Raw genomic sequence first — 23486 nt, forward strand, 5'->3', positions numbered from 1 at the left:
TGCAGGTTTTGGAGCTCAGTGCTTCAGATCAAACCCATTTCCTTCCCCTCGGTGAGGTGTTTGTAATGCCTCAGTGAGTCAGTAAGTTGTGCATGTGAGGAATGCACCTCACAGCTGAAGGTGAGCGATTAGTGTGGCTGCGCTGGAGGTGATGAGATTAATTAGTCCTTCCCAGGTGAATTAGAGCTGCAGAAATAAGATACATGAGCTATTTAGTCTGAAATACCAATGTGAGGCATTTTCAGATGGAGTGGGATCCTGCATATGACTCTCACCACAGGATATGTATCTTGATCGTTATTTTTGTAGCAGTGTCTAGTCAGGAGGATAAGCAGTACCCGGCAGATGCGGGGCACGTGTTCTACAAAAGCTGCTATTCACTGGCAGGAAGCAACTGATTCACCTGGGTGAGATCACAATGCCGTGGCGGGGCTCTGCTGAGTATGGAGGAACAGGGAAATAGTTTGTCTATTAAAATATAATAAAATTCGAGAGAGTACAAGTGTCCTAATGAGTCCATCCCCAACAAGGCAAGGTCCTGCTCCGGGCCAGGGGAACAGCTCTGCTGTGTGTCTGTATCATAAAATCACAGAATGGGTCAGGTTGGAAGGGATCACAGAGGGATCATCTGCTCCAGCAGGGTCATCCCAGAGCACGTGGCACAGGATTGTGTCCAGACGGTTCTGGAGTATTCCCAGTGAGGGAGACTCCGCAGCCTCTCTGGTCTCTGTTCCACTGCTTGCTAACTGCACAGTGAAGAAGCTCTTCCTCATATCTAGGTTGAACTTCCTGTGCACGTTTCTGCCCGCTGCTCTTGTTCTGTCTCTTGGCGCCTCTGAGCAGAGCCTGGTCCACGAACGCGAGCCCAGGTGGCCACAATCCGCTGAGGAGTTCAATCCCACCGCCAGCAGAGTTTAACTTCGTCGCACGCACTGGGCGAGGCCGGGACTCGAACCCGTAACCCTGTGGCCCGCAGGGTCCGCGTTGGCCGGGCGGGGGCGCCGCGGCCCCGGCGCCGCCCGGAAGCGGAAGCGCGGCCGCGGTTCCCGCCGCGGTTGCCGAGCGGCAGCCGCTCCGTCCCGTCCCGCCCGCGGCCATGAGCGCGGCCGGACTCGTGTCCGCGCCGCCCGCAGCCCCGCCGGGGCCGCCCGCTCCTGCCATGGCCCCTGCGCCCGACTACTACGAGGAGGAGGAGCTGGAGAGCGCCGAGGAGGAGGACGGCGAGCGGAGCGCCCGGGCCCGCGACTCCGACGAGGGTGTGTGGGGAGGAGGCGGGTTGGTTCCCGGGGACGGGGTGGGACAGGGGGTTGGAATGGGGGCTCTCGTGGGGGTGTGGGATGGAGGGGACCTCTCCGCAGGGCGCTTGGGGAAGGGCAGGGTGCTTAAAGGGTTCGGAGCGGCGAGAACACCCGAAGGAAACAAGGACCTACCTGTCAGGTTGCAGCGGTTCCCCGCGGAAGAGTAGAACAACGAAGCCACCGGAGAGGTGGAGTTGTGGCTTCCCAGGTGAGGAGGAGGCAGTGGGACACAGGAGAGCGCTGAGCAGGGGCATTGAGTGGGACAGCAGGGTGGAAACAGTGGAGAAATCTAGTATATTGGTTCTATTTCCGTAGTTTGGAGGGGGAAGGAGGCGGCTAAGGGAGGAGAAAGTGTGGACAGAAGCATAGCAGTGCAGGAGGATGTGACAGTAGGAGTCCTGAGAGCGGGGGAGAAGAAGAAATTAATAAAACCCAGAGTATCCAGGAGTGTAGAGGGCATAAAATAGGAGATAAGGGGGATGTAGAAGAACTCTTGGACAGTGGCTGTTGCTGGCAGCAGAGATCTCCATCCCCTCTGGTCTGGTTATGTGTGAGATGATGTTAAAGATGCAGAGGGTGACAGGGTCAATGAGGGCTCTCACAACAGTATGGAAGTCCTTTGTGGTGATACAGACACTTAAGTACATTTCTTGCAGTTAAAAAGCTTGTTGGTTTATCTTTGGCATGTTAAATTTTATCTTAAGTTTAAACTGTTTGTTTGTAGTTTAAGAAAAATCTGAGAAAGGTTTGGTTTAAGGGGCTGGGCCCCCCTTCTATGTGTAGGGAATTAGTTGTGGTTTAGGTTTCTCATCTGTACCCTATAAAGTCCAGGCACACTGACCCCTCTTTGGAAAGGTAATGGATTCTTAGCTACCCACATATTATAAAGGGAAGCCTGAAAAGTCTTAGTAGAAAACTAGCAATCCCACAGTGATTTACTTTATTTATAGTTTATACTGTCTATTTATAAGATGCAGCTATCTTTATGGCAGTGCTGGTATTTGTTTGAATGTTGAAGTACTTCTAAGTGAAGTGTAGCTGAGAAGTTCAGATCCCAGCTAGTAACTGCTCTCTTTGGTGAGATCTTTGTGGTCAATCCGAGCAGCACTGAGTTGGTGGAGCTCTAGTAACAAGTTTGTGGAATGTCTTTCAGTCTTTAGACTGTTTGTGTCTCACCTGTGTGAGTGTTAATGTAGAGCCCGTTGTCTTAAATGGGAAGAAATTCCCAGGCTCTCTGAAGTTGAAGTTGTTCAGACTTGATACAAAGCTGCACTGCAAAACTCACAGTTGTAGGAAGCTGAGATGTTTCATTTCAATCCTGAATTAATCTCTCAGGTTGTCTTTGTTAAATTGCCTGAGGTTTGGGGACTTTTTTTGTTTGCCTGTTTCCTTGTTTTTAAATAATTTACTACTTAGTTTGGGTTTTTTAAAAATACTTCTTAAATTTTAACAAGTTGTTTTTTGCCACATTTAGACACTGAGGATGCCAGCGAAACAGACCTGGCAAAGCATGAGGAGGAGGACTTTGTAGAAATGAAAGAACAGTAAGTAACCCATTCAAATTGCAAGTAAGGTGAAGTTCTGTTTATTTGTGGGTTTGGGGGTGTTTATTGCCTAAAACTTGGCAAAATTTTGGGCCAAGATGGGGAGTTCAAAGTGCTTACCCCAATGGAATAGCTCATGAGTCCATACACTTGTATTTCTGCTCCCCCCAGTTACTTTCTCTGTTCTATATAAATTCAGGGAATTAAGGGCTGCTGCTGTTTTGGGCAAAGAAATAATTATGAGTTCTGGGAGCAGCTGCAAATGGATCCTGCTGTAGACAGATCCTTTAAGTAAAATAAAGGCTCTGCTTTAGATAAGTTAAGGAGAAGTAAGATGCCTGTCCAAATGCCTTAAACAATTGAATTCTAGTCCTGAATCAGAAATGGATTTTTGGAGACTTGCAGTAGTTTCCCCATGGTGTTTAGGAGCATTTTGCAGTATTTTGAGTTCTTGCTTACTGGCAGAGACCTGTTTTTATACAAGTCAGGAAGACCTGGCCAGTGTTAAACCACAGATGTGTGGTAAAAGAAAGGCAGGTTTGCAGCAGCGCCAGGAATAGACTTTGGTGGTTTTTTTAATAATGTGAGGAGCTAATACACAGATAATAAAACTTGAAATAGTGGAAGAATGATTCTGCTGTGAAGTTTCTGGTGTTTGTAGATCTAAATGTCATTTTAAGATTTTGACATTAAAAAAAAAAAAATCCTATTTTATCCCAAATTGTAAACCCATTGTAGAACCAAAGAAGTGCCAGAATTTTTAAAACAATGAGAACCTTTCATTTGAATAAAATTCTTTTAGTTTGTAGTTCATTTGTTTCTTGAAGTTTTGAAAAGTTTTTGATTCTGTGTAAACATGTAACTTAAAGAGATGGTGGAATAAACTATGTGTGCTTGGTGTTTAAAGTTTCATGCTGTGTTTGCAGGATGTATCAGGACAAACTGGCATCTCTGAAGAGGCAGTTACAGCAATTGCAGGAAGGTAAGCTTTGAAGAGTAGCTTTGTTCTTTATTTTCAGCACTTTCCAAATGTTATAGAAGGAGGGCGGGTTTGAAAGATGTGAGCAGTATCCTTCACTGCACGTTGGCTCTCAGCTGTGCTGCAGAGTTAAAAATCCAGCCGCTTCCCATCTTTTCTCCATCTTAACTCCACTTGTAGTTAAGCTTCTGTGCTAAAACATTTCTTAAAAGGAGTAATCCCCTTTTCACAAAAGCTGGGAATGTGCTTTGAGTGGTGTATGGCTCCTTGAGGATATTTAATACTTGGGGAAAAATAATTCAGTGGGAATATACAATTTATTTCCACTAGGTACTCTTCAGGAGTATCAGAAAAGGATGAAAAAGTTGGACCAACAGTACAAAGAAAGAATACGAAATGCAGGTAAATGGAATTTCTCTCTAAAACACCGCAAATAACTTAAATGTGTGTCTTGTATAACACCTGAAGTAAAAAAGAGGTAATTCTGCCCTTTAAAGAAGAGGAACTTGCTGGAGCAGACGGATCTTTGGGTATATATTAGGGTTTTTTCAGAGTCCACCAAACATGACAGGCTCTACCTTGATAATTTTTTTCCCTTGATCAGCACTGTTTGCTGACTGATAAACAGTTTTAGTCTTAATTTGTGTGAAACAGCACAAGTAAAAAGATTATTTTATTTTTATCTGCCTAACCCTCAGTCTCCCACTTTGGTTTGTTGTCTTGTGGCCCTTGCTGAAGCTTTTGGGTGCCCTGTCTCCTTCAGTTTGCAGGAGTGGGAAGTTAGGAGCAGGTGCTTTCCCAAAGATCTGTTTTATGCCCTGGAGCAATGAATACAGAGGATTTGCTACTGGAACTGTTCTGCATGACTGTGCCATGGAATGGGCTGTCTGGACTTTGTGTTCTGCTCTGTTTCAAGGAGCAAAGGCCCAAGTTAATTTCTGAAGTGCCCAGTGCTCATCCTTCTGGTTGTTTTTATTGTGTTGCTGTAGAGGAATGGCTTGGGAATCAGATCCATCTGCTTGCCCTCACTCTTACTTGTTCACTTTCAGGTAGTTCTTACCTTGGATATTGAAGCAGGGCCTTTATAGAAGGCTTTGTGTGGAAATAGGAAATGTAGCTGCTCCTCCTTTAGAAAAAGAAGGCAATTCTGTATTTCTGAAAGTGCTTGGGAAGGTAAAGGATTTGCTTGAGGAACTGAACTGGTTTGAACAACTTCTTGATGACAGGAATATGTCCCCTGAGATGAATTTCACTAATGATTTAGGTTGGAAAGGACCTTCAGAAAGACATTTCATATGCACTAGAGCTGCATTCTGGCAAGCCTTGGCTGTTTTGGTAAAATTAAGCCTAAGTGCAAACTGGTATTTCTGGCTGGCCACGAGCAGTGCTGCAGCAGCAGAGTTCTTCCACAGGAGGGCAGGTGGTGATCACTTGGAATTTTATGATTAAAAAATCCAGCTGCTTGTACTACGGGAATAAGGGTCTTTTATGCTTGTCCTTGCCATGCTGAGGTTTATTAAAACAACAGTTTAGATTTACCTGTATTTGATTGTCTGCATAATGTTGCTTTTATGCTTTGCAAATAGGAAGTTTGATTTTTATTGCACCATTCTCATATTTGGTGTGTATCTATTGCTGTTTTTTAAAATTTTTTTAAAATAGTGGAGTAGTACAGTGTTGCTACTACAGCCTTCTCCAAAACATGTTTGAAGCTTGGGATCTTTGCAGAAGTTTTTACTATTTCAGGTATTGCCAAAGCTTAGTATGCTGGTGAAATGTGGTGAGTTGAGGGCTGATCAGGGGCCTTAGTTTGCTTTTGTTGCCGCTATTTTGAGTAAAAATTTTGGTTTGGGCATTACTCCTCCAAGAAATGCAAGAAGGGTCCCATCCTGCTTAATCTCAAGTTGTTAGAGATGGCACAAGCATCATCAGCAGAACTATTTCACACCCAGAAATCCACTCACCTCATCCATAGGCCTGACTTGAACTAATCATTGCCATATGTTGGCAATTAACCCTCAGTGCTGCACAACAACTCTGTTGTTGCCCCAGGCTTAACCAGCCTGAAATCACACATTTGAGCCTCTGACAGCTGCAGAATTATTTGTGAACCAGTCACTGCTGAGATTCATGAAGTTGGCTAAAACTTTGAATATTTAGCTGCATATTTCAAGTTTCTATTATTGGTTGATTAATTAAACTGGAAGATGGACTGCCTGTTTAGTACTTCTGGGAATAGTAGCTGAACCGAATAGCGTAGAATACTGGAAGCTTTTCAGTGTGGTGACAATCTGTAAAAAACCTCTAGTAACAGTGCATTTTTGTGGAACTTTTTCATAGTCACTTTATTTTCAACATAAAGCTGTGAAGTCAGAGTAGAGGTTGGATAAGTACATGCATTATTTGGTTCACTTCCTGTCTTGGCTGCAATATTCAATGGCTTAAAATGTTAAGGAAGTAATTTCGTGCAGCTTTGAAGGTAATAAATTAAGTATTTCTTGTGTTTCAGAACTGTTCCTGCAGCTGGAAGTAAGTACTCTTAATTTATCAAAAACATGCATTAATTAGATGGAAGAGGCATAAACCTTGTTTTATCAACTTGTGTTTGGGCTTGTTTTCCCAGAAGGCTTAAAAGAAATTTTCTTCCTCAAGCTGGCTTGTTACATTTGAGATGTAGTAGAGCTTACTGCTGGTATTACCTCAAGTAACTTCTGCGCTTTTGTTAAAGTAGAATTAAATATTTGCTATTGGCCTCTTGTATCTGGCTGTGCCCTGGGCTGGTCTAAAACGGGTGTTTAAGGTGATAAGTGCTGTTTATAAATCTGCAGAGCTCTCTGCTAGAGACTTGATTTGTTATGCAACATTAAAATGTCTTTTTACAACGAATTCTTTTGCCAATATAATAGCACGATAATCATATTTAGATGTTTTTCTGTAGATTGTGAATATTGATAATCTTTAGAACTCACACCGGTTTTGAACTGAAAAGCTGACCAATAAAATGTTTGAAAAGCTGTTGTGATATCATTAACTTGAGTGCTTAATTAACCTTCTTGCTCTTTGGGTTTGCATTAGACAGATCAGGTGGAGAAAAATTATGTGAAGGAAAAGAAAGCAGCAGCAAAGGAGTTTGAAGATAAGAAAATTGAGCTTAAGGAAAATCTGATAGCGGAGTTGGAAGAGAAGAAGAAGATGATTGAGAATGAAAAGCTAACCATGGAATTAACAGGAGGTAAAGAAGATAAGCACCTGTCATTTGTGTTATCCACTCTGCTTCTGCTTAGGAAAAGGTGGCAGTGCTTAGGTAAAGGTGGCAGTGCTGGTTTACACAGACTGCTGATGGGAAATGCCAAGAGGGGCAGAACACAAATTGAGGGTCTTTTAATGGAGAAAGCAGCTCAAAATTCAGTGACCTGTGATTGCTACCAGGTGAATCAAGCAGCAGAGTGGATGATGGGCTTGCTTATATGCAGGGAAAGACGCTGCTTTGGTTCCCTGATGTAGCAGTAAAACTATTGAGGTATGTCACAGTATTGACCTAACCAGTGATGCCAGCTTGTGAAGCTGTGTCCTGGTCTTCCTGCAGGAGTGGGTGGTCAAGTAGTTGAAGAAAGCCAAACAATAAAGGTTGAAATATGCTGCTTAAAGCCAGAAAAAATAGATTTGTGGATTACATATGTGTCCAGGCTCTAGAAAATTTATATTAAATGGACAGATTTTTTTGAGACAGTTGGTACCCTTGGTGCCTTGCAGTGCTCTGTGGTAATGGACACAGGAGAGCCATGTCAGGGGTTAATTATTCCTGCAGAGTTCTGTTGCTGTGATAGTGGACCAAAAGTCTGATTTGATGCTCTGAGAGCAACTCCTGCACTTCATGGACTGATAATGTTGGTTTTGTTGCCGAGGCCTGTCCATGAGTTACACCTTTAATGCATGGTATCTACAGGTTTTTATATAAACTAGCAATTTAATGAATACTCAGAAGTAAGAATTAAACCATGTTCTGGCATATTAAATGGTACTCTTAGCTTCATACAAACTCTCAGGGCTGATGTGGACTTGAAATCAGCTTGAGTTATGCTGTTTCCCTGGTAACTTTTTATTATTTACGAAGTCTGGTCTCATGGTCATCCTTGTTCACCTTTGAGATGAGGAGAGAAGGAATTTGGTGTATTTTCCACGTGCAGAGCTGCTCAAGGTTTTAGTGTCTAGAGGGAGCCAAAGGGGCTTCACAGGTTGAAGTGCTACCCAGGGTGTGATTCAGGGGTGCTTAGAGATGAGCAAATAAATCTCAGCACATAGAAAGGGAGGTGGAATGATGTGTCTGGCATTTATGATATGGTCTCCTGGCTGCCAGTTCAACATAACTTCATGAACTAAGGAATGAGTTGCAAGATTTTTCAGTGAAGTTGTTCAGTAAAGGTTACCTGTAGACATTCGGACAAACGAAGTTCAGATAATTACTTGATGATGAGACTGGTGTTTTAAGTTTTTAACAGACTTTCTTGTTTTTCCTCAGTGCATATGCTGCAGTTTACTTCCTGTCAACTGCTGCTCTGTGTGTTATTAATTAGGCTCATTTCATTAATCATTCTTAGATAATCTGAATTTAAATACTGTTTGTTTGAAATCACTCCAGCAGACTTGTATCAGTCTTCAATGCAGAAATTTTCTCTAATCTTTTGACAAAGCTGTTTTTCTGCCTTGTAGATGAGAGCGCAATTGATTTGTAGCTGATGTTTTACATGCTATTAATGATCCAGGTTGGGTTGGGAAAGAACTCCATGAACTTTGCCTTTTAAATGCTCTGTTCCCAAGCAGATAACATTAGCATGAAAAGAATTTGCCTTGAATCCTTGTAGCATCATTGTGCTGCTTATCTGTACCTGGAGCAGCTGTAACCATGGCATTGCAGCACTGAACAGTGACCTGATGGGAGAGAGAACTTAGATTCACTGTCAGCACTTCCATGCTGGAAGCTATCACAAAAAAAAAAAAAAAAAAAAAGGCAATTTTTTGTATGAAAGAGGAAAGATTATTTTCCTTGTGCCTTGTGTAGAAAGCTGCTGCTGCTTACTCCTTTTTCTCTGGTCTTATCAGCTCTCCAACTTCATTACTCTACAGATTCAATGGAAGTGAAGCCTATTATGACAAGGAAACTGAGACGGCGACCAAATGATCCAGTTCCTATCCCAGACAAGAGGAGGAAACCTGCCCCTGATATCCTTTCATGGAGTCACTGTTGGATTTGCAGCCACTGTGCTACCCACCCCTCTGTTGTTTTGTACAGCAAGGAAAATGAAATGAAATGTCAGGTTCAGATTTTAACCTGGGAAATAGTGAAGCACAATTGTCCTGTATGATGTGTGCTAAAGCAATACAGTAGTTATATAATACAATACATATATAGAAACCAGTGTTTGGAGATCCCTTGGTATCCTAACTTAAACCTTACAGTATCATGAGATAACTTTTTTTTTTTGTCAGTGAGAATAGTTTGAATTCTACAGGCAATTTAGTTCACAAAAGAAAAACTTTAAATGAACATTACATATATATATGCCGAGATAATTGATTCCATAGATAGTAAATGGCTTTTTTCATTTCAAGACATGACAAAGCATTTACCAGAAAGATCATATTTGTCATATCAAACTAGTTTTTCAATTTCTGATAAAGGCTTCAGATCTCCAATCCAGAGATGCATAGCAAAAGCAAGGAGTGCTAGATTTGTTCTTTGAATGAGAAAAGATGAAGATTCATCTTGTTTTCATGTATCACAAGAGTCAGAAAAACATGTCTGTGTAATCCTTAGCATCTGCCTTGCTGCATGTCTCAGAATTAAAATGTTCCTTGGCTTCTGGAAATACGTTTTTAGCTCCTCTGTGAGGATAGGCACTTTTTCTATTTGTATTATAAATTCACCTGGAGAGGAAGGAAAGGATATTTGCTTTGCAGAGGCTTCTTACTAGATTCTAAACTTGTATGTCTTAGATTAAAAAAAACTTATCTGAGTGACTCTCATTTTCTGAAGGCAATATCAAACCTTGAACTTTTGGAGTTCATGCAGGATGGTCATGAGCATCTCCAGTTTCAATTAACCTCCTTCTGGTTGGAGATTCTGTTCACTCTTTCAGGAAAAAAAAGTCATTTATTAGTGCCCCTATCTCATCCAAAGTAAATGAGTTTCATGGTGAACATGACCTGCTAATTGAGCATGATACAGCAGCCACAGTATGAAAGTCTCTGCCTTTGCTCACTGGGAGAGGATTAAAGTCTGTCAGAGCCAAAATCCTTGCAATGGAGCCCAACAACTGTTAACTTTAGTTTAATACTTTGAATACTTTTGGCTAAACACTTGTTTTGAAGAAACTGAATACAGCAGACCTCTAATAAGATTATCATACACTTACTTGTATTTTCTCAGGTTTTGGGTTTGTTTTCAGGTGCATTGTAGGCTCTTATTTATCCCCAGCCACACAAAGTTTTGTTTAACTAGGTTTAAGTGGGATTTAGCTTCATTGTAAAAACCTGAAGTGAGTCTGTTGTTTCAGCTCACAGACTCTTCTCCACAGAAATACAAGATGAAAAACACTGAAAATGCTGGTGCTTGATGCCTCTGTGAAGTCAATGTCAGTGCAGTCAAGGTTTTTCATTGATGGTTGAGTCTGAATAAGTTAAAATTATTTTGCACTCTGCTGCTAAGACAGTGGGGATGGACTTATATTAATTCCTCTGACAAAGAAAAAAAGCTCAAGTAAGACATTTATTAAAATCCTGGAAACCTTTTGGCTTACATTTAGTCAAGTGAAATGTCATTGACCTTTAATTTTCAGCCTTGCTTGTCAAGAGTTTATGGAAACCTTAATTCTGGATACCTCAGCTAAATTATTTGTTGACTGATGAGCAAATAATGGAGGACCTAAGGACGCTGAATAAGGTAGGGATTGTTGTTTGATGGTATTTCTTTGTTTTAAAGAGAAGGCAAATGCTTTCCTCTGAAGAGAACAGAGATCTCTTTTATGTTCCTTTTTGAGATGTGGGACTATTTCATCCCTGTAGGCCTTCTGAAGTAGCACAATAAAAGATTTAGTGAGATGGTATCTCCTCCTTTTTATTGAGGTTTAATTAACCTAATAAGAATGACTGTCACCTAAAAATGTTACCTTTTGTCTGAACCAAGGGATGAGCTATGTTAAGGAGTTTCTTCCTCATGGCTGAACAGATGTCAGTGTGTTTTTCTGGGAGATCATAGTCCGCCTTTGGTTTAGGCCTTAGTGTGGGGTAGGTTTTTTAATTTTTTTTTCCTCCCTGCTGTCAGAGTATTTCAGCAAGCTGGGTAGGGGGCAGTGTGCATGTTTATAGTTTTTCTAGTTTGGATTAACATACTGTTTTCTTGCTGAACACTTGAAGGCTTATCTAATTTTTTAGAATATAAGCTGCTCCTTAAGGCATTTGAGGATGATAGTGGGACACTGGTTTTGTGCCAGCTGTTGAGGTTTCCCTAGTGATTTATCTCCTGTATTTTGTGTACCCTGAGAAATGTTGTATGATGTTCAAAAATAGTGTGTTAGATGGGTTTGATTCGTTTGAGTGGGTTATCTGAATGCTCTGAAGTTCAGGTTTTTGGGCTTTTGTATCATTATATTGATTATCTGTACCTTTGGCAGTTTATAGCACACTGCTCTGGTTATGTGTTATGCCACTGAACAGAGCATTTAAAATAGAAATACTCAGAGCATGGAAAGTAAGATATCCGAAATTAGCACTGCAGCTTCTGTGGCTCCTGTTAGATCTCTAACACTGCTTTACTCTCTTCCCATGTAGCTTAAATCACCCAAGAGACCAGGTGAGTTACAGATGCATTGGAACTTGTTCACAGGGGTGCTGTTCTGAACAGAGAATGGTATTGTAGATGTTTGGCTGTGCATTTTGCCTGTGGAATTGCTGTTCTTTGTGGGGTGCTTTGTGGGGTGATGTTGGTCAGGGATGGGAAGGGGGGCATGTGCATCTTTGGTGGCTGAAATGCCTGGGCATGGAACAATCAAGCTGTGAAAAGAGGTTTTCCATTACATTCAGGTGCATCTGGGCACCTTGTCTGCTTGTCAGGTCTATTCAGGGATTGACCACTTCTGGTCAATCTGCCTCCAGCTCTCTAGATGTGCCTGTACACTTTATTTCAAGACAGAGTGGGACTAACTTGCCTCAGTAATTTTAACCATATTTAACTAATTAACTGTGGATTATAACTAAAACAAAATCAAGGACATATTGCCCATCACTTATCCATAAATGTTTTTTCAGATAAATGCTGTATTTCAGTGAATATTTTAACTCAAGGCAGAGGTCGAGTTACTCATCACAATATATAATATTTTCCTGATGGATATTTGAGTTTTTGTTTTCTCTGCTTGTTATTTCTGTACACATGACCTTATTAACTGTAGTTTTGCAGTCAGAGGTGCTGCTGATGGACTCGTGCTGGTCTTTAACCAGTGTCTCTTCTGTCTCCAGCCTCCCCCTCCTCTCCCGAGCACCTCCCAGCTACACCAGCAGAGTCTCCAGCACAGCGATTTGAAGCTCGGATAGAAGATGGAAAACTCTACTATGACAAGAGATGGTGAGGCCTGGGGAATTTCTGTTTTCATCAGTCTGAATGTTAAGTAGTGAGGAGGCAGAGGCTGCAGAGAGAAATGGCTTTGATCAAAGAATTGGTGGACAAAATGCTTTTGGGCAGAGATTTGCTGCTCCCTGCACAGGCTTAGCATTGATCCAGTAAAGCAGAGGTGATGATGGAGTGTTTACACTGTGCAGGCTTTCAGAGATAACTGGTGGCTCCAATAAAAGGAGACTTGAATCTTTTCTATGGCCCACTGTGGCAGTCAGGAAGTCAAACCTAATACGAGGTAGGAGAGCCAGCAGCAGCCACAGTGGTATGTAACTGAAGCTGCCCAGCTTGGATACAGACACTCTCCATGATTTGCTGTCAGCACCACTCACATTCCTGAGGTTCAGTTTTCCCAGCATTCCACAAGGTGGCAGAAGAAATCGTCCACCAGCTGCTCAGGATGAAAAATGCTTCTAATAAATCCAAATAACCTTTAAAGATCAAACCCACCTGGGAGAGGCAACTTCAGAATTGCTGATTGGATTTATGTCTGTTGAGGTTTATGGCCATACAGCTGTACAAGCCTCACAAAACACAAGGAAAATATTAAATTCTGCAGAGGAGTCTTAATAGATCTTAAACTTAATCCATGAGATTTGCAAACCTGGATAATCAAGGGGGTAATCTTGAACTCCTTGAGCAGAAAGCAATTTGCGAGTCATCTGCTTATTTGTAGCCTACTTCAGTGTTCTGGTGCCTCAGCATAACACATGATGAGGCTGTAATTTTATCACAGAAGTAGGTGTGAAGCTGTTTTTTTACACAGCAATCACCTTGGCCAGTTGGTCAGTTTTTCCTTCTGACTGCAGTTTAATTGAGAGTTCAGTGTACACAGCTCTCATAAAAGCTGCTCCCTGCAGTTCAAACATCCATGAAGCATAAAGCAGGTAAGAACTGAACAGGCTACTTATTCCACAGATTCATCAAGTGCCTTTTTTTTTTTTTTTTTTTGCTTTCATAAAGTTTTTTTGTGTATAAAGTGACTATCCCCAGGATATATTTGGATGAATAAACTCTTCAGAATTTTGAAGCATATGGAGTACTTGAAAAGTGTTCATAGTAAAAAGAGAAAGAAAGAAAAAAAAGGCATCTGAAGTAATCTGTCAGTAAAGCTCAAAACTTGCCATTAAATGTAAACCTGGAAGAGCTTCAGTGAGCCCAGATGAATCTCACCAAAGCACCAGCTCTCTCTGAAGGTTATCTAGCTGGGACAGAAAAACCACTTAACAGATACTTTCATCTTGCTGAATTCAGTTGTCATGGGGGTCTTACTGTCAGGAATTCCAGCTGTTGTCTTTCCTGGCTGCCTTGTTCTTATGCTGGTTTAAGACCAGTATTTTGCCTTTTTTTTGGTTGTAATAATCCTGCTTAGATTTTTTTGGATTGATAGTAATAGTACTTGTGCAAAGTAGCTGGTGTTTTAAAATAATGAAGTAACTCTTGGTAGGGGGAGGGTAATTCTTCCTAAAGTGCATAAAGAGTGCTGGCATGCACAGAAATCCTAAACCTGACAGCCCAGGAATGACTTTCTCTGTTTCCTGATGCAGCCCTGCATGACAATTACCTGAAAACAGGGAATGTTTAAGGCCAGTAATGAACCCCATGAGGTCTTGCAGAGACATTTCACAGACGTCTCCAAAGTGGAGTGTTTCAGGTGAATGTGGAATTAGACTCAGTAGTTTATCCTCAGAGCTCTGTGTTCCCCCAGCAAATCCTAAACCACAGTTCCTGTAAAGCAACCATCTTTTTGCTTTTTAGCTTTGCTGCATACAATAATGCAGAGGGATTTCTTTCAATCTTCCGATGGAGTTGCAGTTGGAAATCTCAGCCTTTCAGCAAAATATTTTATAGCAGGAAATGGAATTAGTTCTGCTTGCCTCACTTAGTGTGTTTTACCTGCTGCAACAGCGAGAGTTGTTTGGCTCTTTGCTTTCTTGAAAGCCGACTTAAACCCCATTGCATTTTTCATCTGAGGTAATTTCTTCAATTCAGTCTCTCTCTGGATACATAAACTTGGCAAAAGGCTGAGACCTGACCAGGTAGCTAATGCACCAGGGTGCTGTGCCTTCAGCTGCCCTGTCTCTGTGAGCGTGGAGCGTGAGACAGCTGAGACAACTCTACAGTGAAACACTGCTGACTTGGTTCTTTGCCTTTTCTGTGCACAATTAACATTAATCTCCTGATGGAGAGTAATTCATGATGTGAAATCCAAGGGCTGAATGAAGCCTCTGACGTGTGTCATCAGCTTTGGTAATCAAAAAATGAAAGTGGGGAAAAAATACTTCATTGTCTGTGTGGGCACAGAATACTTGAGAGCTGTTGTTTGCCCTGGTATCTCCTGCACTCCTGCTGATTGTATCAAGATCCTTGCTTAAGTACTCACAGCATGGCATGGTAGGGCACTGCTGGACTGAGATTTTTGTCTCATCTTAGTGAGGCCTTGGGTTTGTAGTAGTTTATTGAGTACCTTGGTATCATTTAATGACATCTGGACTTGCTAAACTGAGATTTTTTTTGGCTCAGATCATTGTTGCTGTTGCACTGCCCTGGAACCCACTGACAGTGTTTCTGTCAAAATGAAGGAGAAAGACACCTGTGCCCAACCATTGTTTTAAAGGTTGCAGGATGTGGGGATTTTTTTATTCCCTCACCACCCTCCCTCCATGGGTAATGAGTGTGTTTGGAAGGCTCAAAGCTGACACTCATTCCAGTTACTGGCAAACACTATGAAAATTCTGAGTGCAGGAGCCAGTAGGAAGAGATTGTGGAATCAACCATTGGAAGACTTCCACATGTACAGTATGGTTATTTTAGCAATAACTGTAAAGATTTACTTAATCTGTGCATTTTGCAAATGGCAGTCAGGCTGCAGGGGGTTGCACTGGGTAGCTACTGAGGGAATATCTGTGCAGGGGTTCTGCAGCTTGGATTGCCCAGATAAAATCATGATTAGGGGAAAGGTGGAACTACAGTCATGCTTTTATAACTGTAAAGTGTTTTGGTGCTTGCTTGATTAAGATGATTTACTTAAAAATCACCTGTTCCAGTGTAATTAATTCTGCCTATGGAACAGAATGAGGCAGAATGAACAGAAACTGGGGTTTTGGGGCTGGCACACTGCAGCACTGAGACAAATGTGGGCTGTGAAAGAGGCAAGTCCATGGAATCAAACAATTCAGAGTTACAAATTTCAAAGGCTTTGTTTTATACACAACACATTAAGAACAATACAGAGCTTAAAATATGATCTAAAATGGGATGAAGTGGATGTGCTTAGTCATGGCCTCCTTATGGCGGGCATTTACAGCTCGTTACAAAGTCAGTTACCCATTAGTTACCATTATGAGTATTTTCACAAAACATGACAGCATTAGAAATTTGAAGTCTCATTAAATAATGCACAGACTGCACTGATTGAGGGTAATTCACTTTTGCTAGTGGTGGTGCTCTAGTAATTCTGTATTGGGGAATAAGCTGAGTATCTGTGATTTGCTCTGTCATATTTTGTCAGGCATGATAAGGAGTTGCCTTCTGAAATCCATCCTGTGTCTGAAATGGGGAAGGCTGCTTGGATTAAACCTTGAAGCTTGGGTGTGTTGTCAGTCACTGTTCCCCTGGGTTGTGGCTGGGGCTCTGCCTCTCCCCCTTGCAGTTGTGAAATCTGTTTTCAGTGAACTAAGACCCTCCTGCATTTCAAAATACCATTAAATGCAGAGTGTGTGATCAGATCACCCACTATTTTGTAAAGATGGAGAAAGTTGTGTGGAAAGAAAGGCAGACTTCACATTTACTCTGTCCAGCTTTATCAATAATGGTTTTATGCATTTCCTTTTTTCTTTTTCTTTTTTTTTTTTTTTCTTCTTTTTGCAGGTACCACAAGAGCCAAGCTATTTACCTGGAGTCTAAAGAGAACACAAAAATCAGCTGTGTGATCAGTTCTGTGGGTGCCAACGAGGTGCTGGGCTGCTTTTATTGGTCAGGAAAGGGGGGAAAGATAGGGGTCCAGTAAGGGCTAAAGATAGATTCTGTCTGGTGTGTAAAGAAGCTGAACCCAAGATAAAACTGACTTGAGAAATCTCTTTTTGAGATGGGAAGACATGTGCTCTGTTTCTGAAGGATAATCCTACATTTTGCAAGCTCCTGCAGCACTTGGGCAAAAGGGAGCACTTTGTTCTTTGCTTGCAGATTCCAGACACTTCAGGGAAAGAAATAATAGACTTGAGTGCACTTCTCAATCAGGCAATAAAGGAACTTTAATTTGTTGTGGCAGCTAAGGGAAAACACTTTATTTTCCCCAGAATGAGTTGCATGTGGGATCTGTTTGTGTCACAGCTGTTCCCTTTCAGTGACAGTTGTGGCACTCAGTTGGGTGTTCAGATAAAACCAGTGGTAGTGTGCTCATGGATGCATTAAAATTTGTTTAAAGTTATTACTGTAATGTAGCAAAACTAATGTATCATTCCATCATACTGTGGTAGAATATAAAATTGTACTTGTTTGTTTCCTACAGTTGTTCAAAATTTGTGGGTTTTTGAATTCTTTTAGCAAGCAAAACATGCCAAATCCTTGGAAATGTTGCCGTTGGGAGATTGATTATCAATGAATGTTGATTTTAATTTCTCTGGAGAAATAATTGAAGTAGAAATCCAGGCGAATACTAAATTTATTTTACATTGAGGGGTCCTGTTAATAAAGTCAATTTATAACTAAAATAATAGGAGTTAAATCAATCTACTGCACCAGACCTGTAACTAATTATAAAAAAGAAAAGTTTAGTGTAAATCATAGGCCAGCATAACTTTATAATCCTTTGCAGTAGGAAATACTGGATTTCCCTCCTAAAAGACTCCAGTACTAAGAGCTGGATAATTATTGCTCAATGTATTTATTGAAATATGTTGAAATGCAGAAGGATATAATGCAGAGGAAATTGCTCAGACTTGATTTTTAAAATACATGTTTTTAGATCTAAACACCTTGAAGGGGATGTCAAAAACTCTCTGGAGTGGCTGCCTCGGTGGCAGCACTTTGTCCTCTGGAACACGTGGTATGAATCCTTCCATGCAGGTGTTTAAGAGAGAGGCCCTTTTATCTCCAGACACGATTTCTGTGGTACATTGTGGGAAATGCTTCATGGAACAGAATCAGAATAAGCTTTTCATTTGACTAATAGTTACTTGTCTGGGCAAATCCCAGGATAGATAATTTTATGATCTGTGGATCTAGAGAGACTTACTCTTCATTAGGCAAAGCTCAGTGCCACGGTTCTGTTGTGAACTGTAGCAGGAGGAACCTGCTTTCCTGGTGGTGCTTGAAAGAGTAATTTTTCTTGAGGACTGTTCTGAGCAGGAAGTTAAGGAGGTGAAGTTTAGATACCTTATTTCATTTTCTGCTCAGGTTGCAAATGCCTCACGTGGGGAGGGAGAAGGGATTAACCTCATTGATCTGTGCCCCCTGAGGTGCTCAGCTCTGCCACTAAGACACACAGTTAATTTGTCTCTGTATTGCTTTCTGTGAGTTTTCCCTTTTTCTCCCCTACCCTGCCCCATTCTTTTTGCTCTTTCTCTCCTGCAGATCTGGGTGAGGAAAACCAGCGACAGCACCAAGATGAGGATCTACCTGGGCCAGCTGCAGCGGGGCGTGTTCGTGATCCGCCGGCGCTCGGCCGCCTGACTCTGTTCTCCCCGGCCCTTTCCTGGTTTTTGACGGATCACCAAACCTCTGCCAGGGGCTCACAGGCTGCTCACTCCTCCCAGCAGCAGGGAACAGTCCTGACCTCTGACGAGACACTTTGTGGCTGGCCACATAATCCCCAGTAGTCCTTAAACCTTTAGTGATGCCCAAGCACTGCCCTGGACTATTTCTGGATTTTGCATCAAGCTTCCGTACGCTCTCTTTGTATTTTGACTGTTTGAGAAGACTTTGCATCATCCTCTTCATCGTTGTTTCATGGTGCACAGATGGGACTCGTATGTCAAAAACATCATCATGTTTCTTTTGGGAGTCAGACCCGTGGACGAAGCTTTGCTTGTCAAGGCTTGAGGTTATTCATGCTTTTTGGCCTTGTTTTCCTGCAAGGCTCAGGATTTTGGGCAAAAGATGAATCCTGCCAGGTTTCAGCTGCAGCTGAGAGATGCCTCCAGAATACCTGGTGCATAACATCAGCTTTATTGGGTGGACTGTTGAAAGACTGGAGCGCTTGAGAGTTTTTTAGGATGGTGTGAACAGCTCAGAAACTGCTGAAAATACAGTGATTTTAATGTAGCTCAGAGTCATGCGTGGTTAGTCAGAAGCTTCCATTTCTCTTCACATTAAAAAACCCTTCAATGAACAAGCAGAGTATGTCTGTTTGCTGATACAGATTACCTGGAATAGGTGGATGACTAAATTAAAGGAACAATTACCTGGATTTTGCAGATAGCAAGGCTGTATAAACTCTATGTGTCTATAATCACTCACAGATGTAGAGAGGCAAAAGATCAATTTCCCTTTTTTCGTGGATGCTCAGAATAACAGGTGGGATCCTGCCGACAGGAGATACGGGATCTGTAGTATCCTCCCAAGGAGCCTGGTATAGAGTAGAAAGTGGTGTTGATGTGCTGTTAGCTGGAACCGTCATTCCCTGAAATGCTTTGCAAAGGGCTCCCCATGGAGGTTTTTTTAATTACAGGAGGTAACCCTGGGTTTCTACGCTTGCCCTCCTGCAGCACAAGTGAAAATGCCCAAATAATGACGTTAAGGTACTCCCTAGGTGTTTAAAGATCTGCCTCTGGCATTCCTTTATTATTCCCAGTCATTCACTGATGGCTGGAACCACCAATGCCATGTGTGACTGCCTTGGCAGGAGCCACATGGTGCCCTGGCAGTGCTGTCACATTTCTGCCTTCTGTGCAGAACAACTTTGTGCTCCTTTTGATTACTAGTCAAAATATTGTAAATTCTGTCTTTCTCAATATCTGTCACTTTGAGGCATCTTTTGGTTCTGCTTTTGAGCTGCCTTCTTGTTAACATCTGTCAAGCCTTTCTTTGGTGTCTGGGTAAATGGAGTAAAGGGAGGGGAGCTGCAATGACTGTGCCCATTTCCTTCCTCCAGTTGGGTGACAGTCACATCCCAAAAACTGATGCCTGTATGTGGGTCTGGAGTGGAGTGTGATGGCTGAGTTCCTGATGTGACTGAGACACCTGACTTGATTTTTGCTGTGTTTGGAGTTTTGAGTGGATCTGGAGCTCTGGCAAGGAAGGAGAGGGTGTTTCCCACCCCTTGACAATGTGCCATCTCTACTGCAGCTTAGGCAGGCAGAAAGCAGCAGGCTGGATTTTGTCAAGTTTAACAGCTTACTTAATATAACTTAACATTCTCTGCACATGTCACAGGTTTTTGATAAGGTGATGATGTACCAGACAGGATTTGTTACTGAGTCTTTAAATGAACATTGTTCTAATAATAAAAAGTGCTAAGGAAGTAGCAGGATTTATTTCCTGTCTGTATCACTTTATCAATATATGTATTTGTGAGAATAGCTGGGGACTTAGGTTCAGTTTTGGGGAGATACTTTGCCAACAGCCATCTGCTTCCGTGGTGTTCCCTGTTCTGGGGTAATTTTAGATGTTAATAAGAAAATAGAAATGTGGAGGGGATGTCAGCACATGTTGGACAGGAAGAGGGGCTCCATGAACTGATGGTGAATCAGGGCACTGCTTCCTCGTGGAAGTTGGCAAACCCTGGTCTCAAACTCTTTCACACCAATCTTGTGTCTCCAGGAATGATGTGTGAGGTTTGTACAACCTCCGTCTGTCAGAATTCCTTGCCAGTTTCCCCAGTGCCCTTGGGTCAGCCTTTGAACAGTTAATTTCTGCTTTTGGCAGCCCTGAGTAGGGGTTATACTGTTGGAAATGGCTCAAACTTAACTGCTACACTGAAGGAATTTTGTTTATAGGCTACTTCATCCTCAGTTTCTTAATGAAATGAAAGTCTGCCTTGCCTTTGTTGATCGCCATAGAGTAGATGTGTCTCACAGAGTAAATGAATATTGTATCTTGTATTTTTTTTATCCTGGCAGGCTGTTCTGTAATGGCCTGAGCCATTTGCAGGGCTGGAAGTGATAAAGTGCAGTGCCTTGCTGTGCACTCAGGGAAGCAAATGCCTTTTTTTTTTTTAAATCCTAAAAGGATGCACAAGTAGTTCTGTGGCAAGGATGAGGCATGTGGAGATCAAGAGTAGAGACATCAGCTGTAGAATTGAAGATTTCCTGCCACGGCTTGGAAAAATAGAGACAAGTTACTCAAGGAGATGGACAAGGTCTTGCTTGAATTCTAGGAGAAAATTGGCTTTTCTGTCTGCTCTTTGCCTGCTTATCATCAGTCTTGAAGGATCCCAGCCCTCTGAACAGAAACAACTTTGCTGCAGGTATGAAACAATTTAATCCTCATTATGAACAGCATTCAAAGTAAATTTAGGAAATGGCTCTAACTCGTCATTACAGTAATTTTAAAGAAAGGTGAACCTTCTGCCAAAAATAGACTTCTGTTGAGGGTTAAATTGCAGTTGGCTGTTGACTCATATTAAACTTTTTTTTTTTATTGCTTTGAGCAATGGACTGTGATGTTGATACATGTAAAATAAAAAAGACATCCCCCCCCAGCCATTAGATGTTCCAATGGAAGGAAGCCAGATCAGGGAGCCAAATTCCAGGAGCTTTTTGACATCATACTCATGGAAAGGTTTCCAAAGAGGCTTTTTCCAAGGACAAATGCTAATACACAAAATTGTCTTTTTTAGTTTATGTGCTCTGCCTGGAATTTTGTAAAGAGAGAAAGGGATTTAATGACAGAAACCTTAATTGTTTGCCTTGTTTTTTGTAAATTTCTGGGGAATTTAAAGAAAATAAAGCCTAAAAGAGCAAGAAACAGCTGTGACCCTTGTGAATAACTGAGGTTCTTCCTCCTTCAGAAAAAAGAAAAAGCAGCTTTTGGGTTTTTGTTCCACAGAAGCAAACACTGAAATATTCAGAAAATCTGAATGGGTGTCTAAGGTTTGCTGCTACTATTTTTAGTTTGCCCAATTCTAAAACTAAGAATTTAATATACAGTGAAATATTTAGAAAACAGAAGAACGCACGTTTCTTTTTTCTATGATTTATTGAAAACCTGTTGTCAATGAAACTCCAAATTTCATACAGTTAAAGAATTCCACTATTGCAATGTTTTGCTGAATGTGGAAAACACCTTTAATATTTAAAATCAGCTCAAACTTTGGGGATGCCAAAATATCTTGTAATACTTAAGTACTTATCACGTTACAGTGGAGTAATTCTGTTTATTTAGATTCCTCCTTTTTATGCAAGAATGCTTTTCTGTGAAATACTGATTTTAATTTTTAAATAGGCACAAAGAACAGCTTGGGTTTATGAGAACCAAAACCCCCACAAAATATTTGGGGTTTTTTTTCTACTCTAATTTGATGCTAATAAATAAGCAGAAGGGGAGAGTGGCTCAAAGAAACCTTGGGACCAACATTTAAATAATATTTAGGTGACAAAAGAAATGCAAAATACTCTCCATGGTGTATATCTAAACAGGATGGGTGTCTCAACTCCCCTCACATAATTAAAATGCTGAACAGCAGCACAGGAAGAGTTACTTGAGCCTTTGGTTCTAAAATAGCAATGCTCTGAGCAAAGCCAGGCATTTGGAGGGCTTTGGAACCGAGAGCTGTAACCCACGGGAAGCAGCTGCTGATTTATTCCATCAATCTCACATTTGAAAGCTATCAGTTCTCTGGATGCCTCAGGTAGCTTTGTCATTTTTCATTTAGTTCTAATTTGCATCCCCATGTTCTGCCCCGAATCTTGTGAGGGGGAAAAAAAGGCAGAATAGTGATGAAATGCACGTTTTTCATTTCACTTTATTAATGCTCCTTATTTTTACTGAGTTCAGGATTCTTTGGAGGGTGGGCGCTGCCTGCAGATCTCTGCAGGTTTAATGGCCAGCCCAGGTCATGAGAGCTAACAAGCTTTAACAAAAATAAATACAAATGCAAGTCCAGGGGAAAAACTGGTGTCTTCAGTCAAGGTTTCTGCTTGATGGTTTAAATCCTATTTGAAATTGGTGACTGAAGGGTTTTAAAGTGAACAGACTGGTGGCACTGGCTGACATGGATTTGGAGGACAGGCTCAGGACACATGTATGGAGCTCCATGACTGCTTCCATCATTAAATGAGGAGGTAAGTCAAGTTTTTTGTTTTGGGCTTTTTCCTTTTTTTTTTTTTTTTTAATGGTGTTTGATAAACAATTAATTGATCTGTCAGACAGTTGAAGGCAGCTGCTTGATCATGTCAAGCTCCTGTTAACACTGAAGAATTACTCATTTTGGAGAAGAAATAGCCTTTTGCCCATGAACTAAAATTTAGTAACACTACCTAATAGCCACAGGAATATTTTTTTTTCTGATGTGATTTAGAGAAGAAACATTCCAAACCTCACACATCACGAGGCATCACGTAATGGGGAAGACTCTGAATACTGATGATCCTAAATCGTGTAACGCAGTTGCACAAAATGGGTATAAAAACAGGAGGCAAAGATTCTGTTGGAAAGGATTTCTGGGGTAGTAAAAATCTCATCCATTGAGATTGGGAATTGCTGAAACAATTGGTTTAAGACTGTCTGGAAAACTAAGACATGAAGGAGAGTTTGACCCTTTAACCTGGGAGCCAGGGATGCTCAGTGTGTAATGGGATCTCAGCATTAGAGTATTGATTAGGTCTCATTTTGGACCAAGCCTGGAGTTTTGCAGTTCAGGAAAGGGAAATAAAACATGGTAGGGTTGTTACCAGCTCTGCCTCAGCCTCTTGGCCTCATTCTCCCCCGAGAGAATTCAAAACTATTGATTTGTTTCCTCCTTCATTGAAATAACAATTTTGGAGAGCTTTGAAAGTCTGGGTGAAATACAGAAATGCAGTGTCTGTCCCCTGATGATGGATAAACCCTTGTCTGTT

The 23486-nt window shown here is 41.5% G+C and overlaps 1 protein-coding gene across 2 annotated transcripts; it reads left to right on the top strand.

The window, feature by feature from the left end:
• The first annotated feature begins 850 nt into the window (after positions 1 to 850).
• Positions 851 to 21236, top strand: SUDS3 (SDS3 homolog, SIN3A corepressor complex component). Of its 2 annotated transcripts, none has more exons than XM_082293154.1 (12): positions 851 to 1256; positions 2773 to 2842; positions 3769 to 3824; positions 4152 to 4223; positions 6331 to 6350; positions 6897 to 7053; positions 8946 to 9041; positions 10700 to 10761; positions 11649 to 11670; positions 12336 to 12441; positions 16360 to 16444; positions 18064 to 21236. In XM_082293154.1, the coding sequence occupies exons 1-12, from the start codon at positions 1097 to 1099 to the stop codon at positions 18160 to 18162; spliced, it is 1005 nt and encodes a 334-aa protein (XP_082149280.1). In that variant the 5' UTR covers positions 851 to 1096; the 3' UTR covers positions 18163 to 21236. The 2 variants fall into 2 exon arrangements, with proteins under 2 accessions (XP_082149280.1, XP_082149281.1); XM_082293155.1 differs by having other exon boundaries at positions 16360 to 16429.
• Positions 21237 to 23486: the final 2250 nt, after the last annotated feature.

Source organism: Coloeus monedula (assembly GCF_965178545.1).
Source record: "Coloeus monedula genome assembly, chromosome: 18".
Taxonomy (NCBI): Eukaryota; Metazoa; Chordata; class Aves; order Passeriformes; family Corvidae; genus Coloeus; species Coloeus monedula.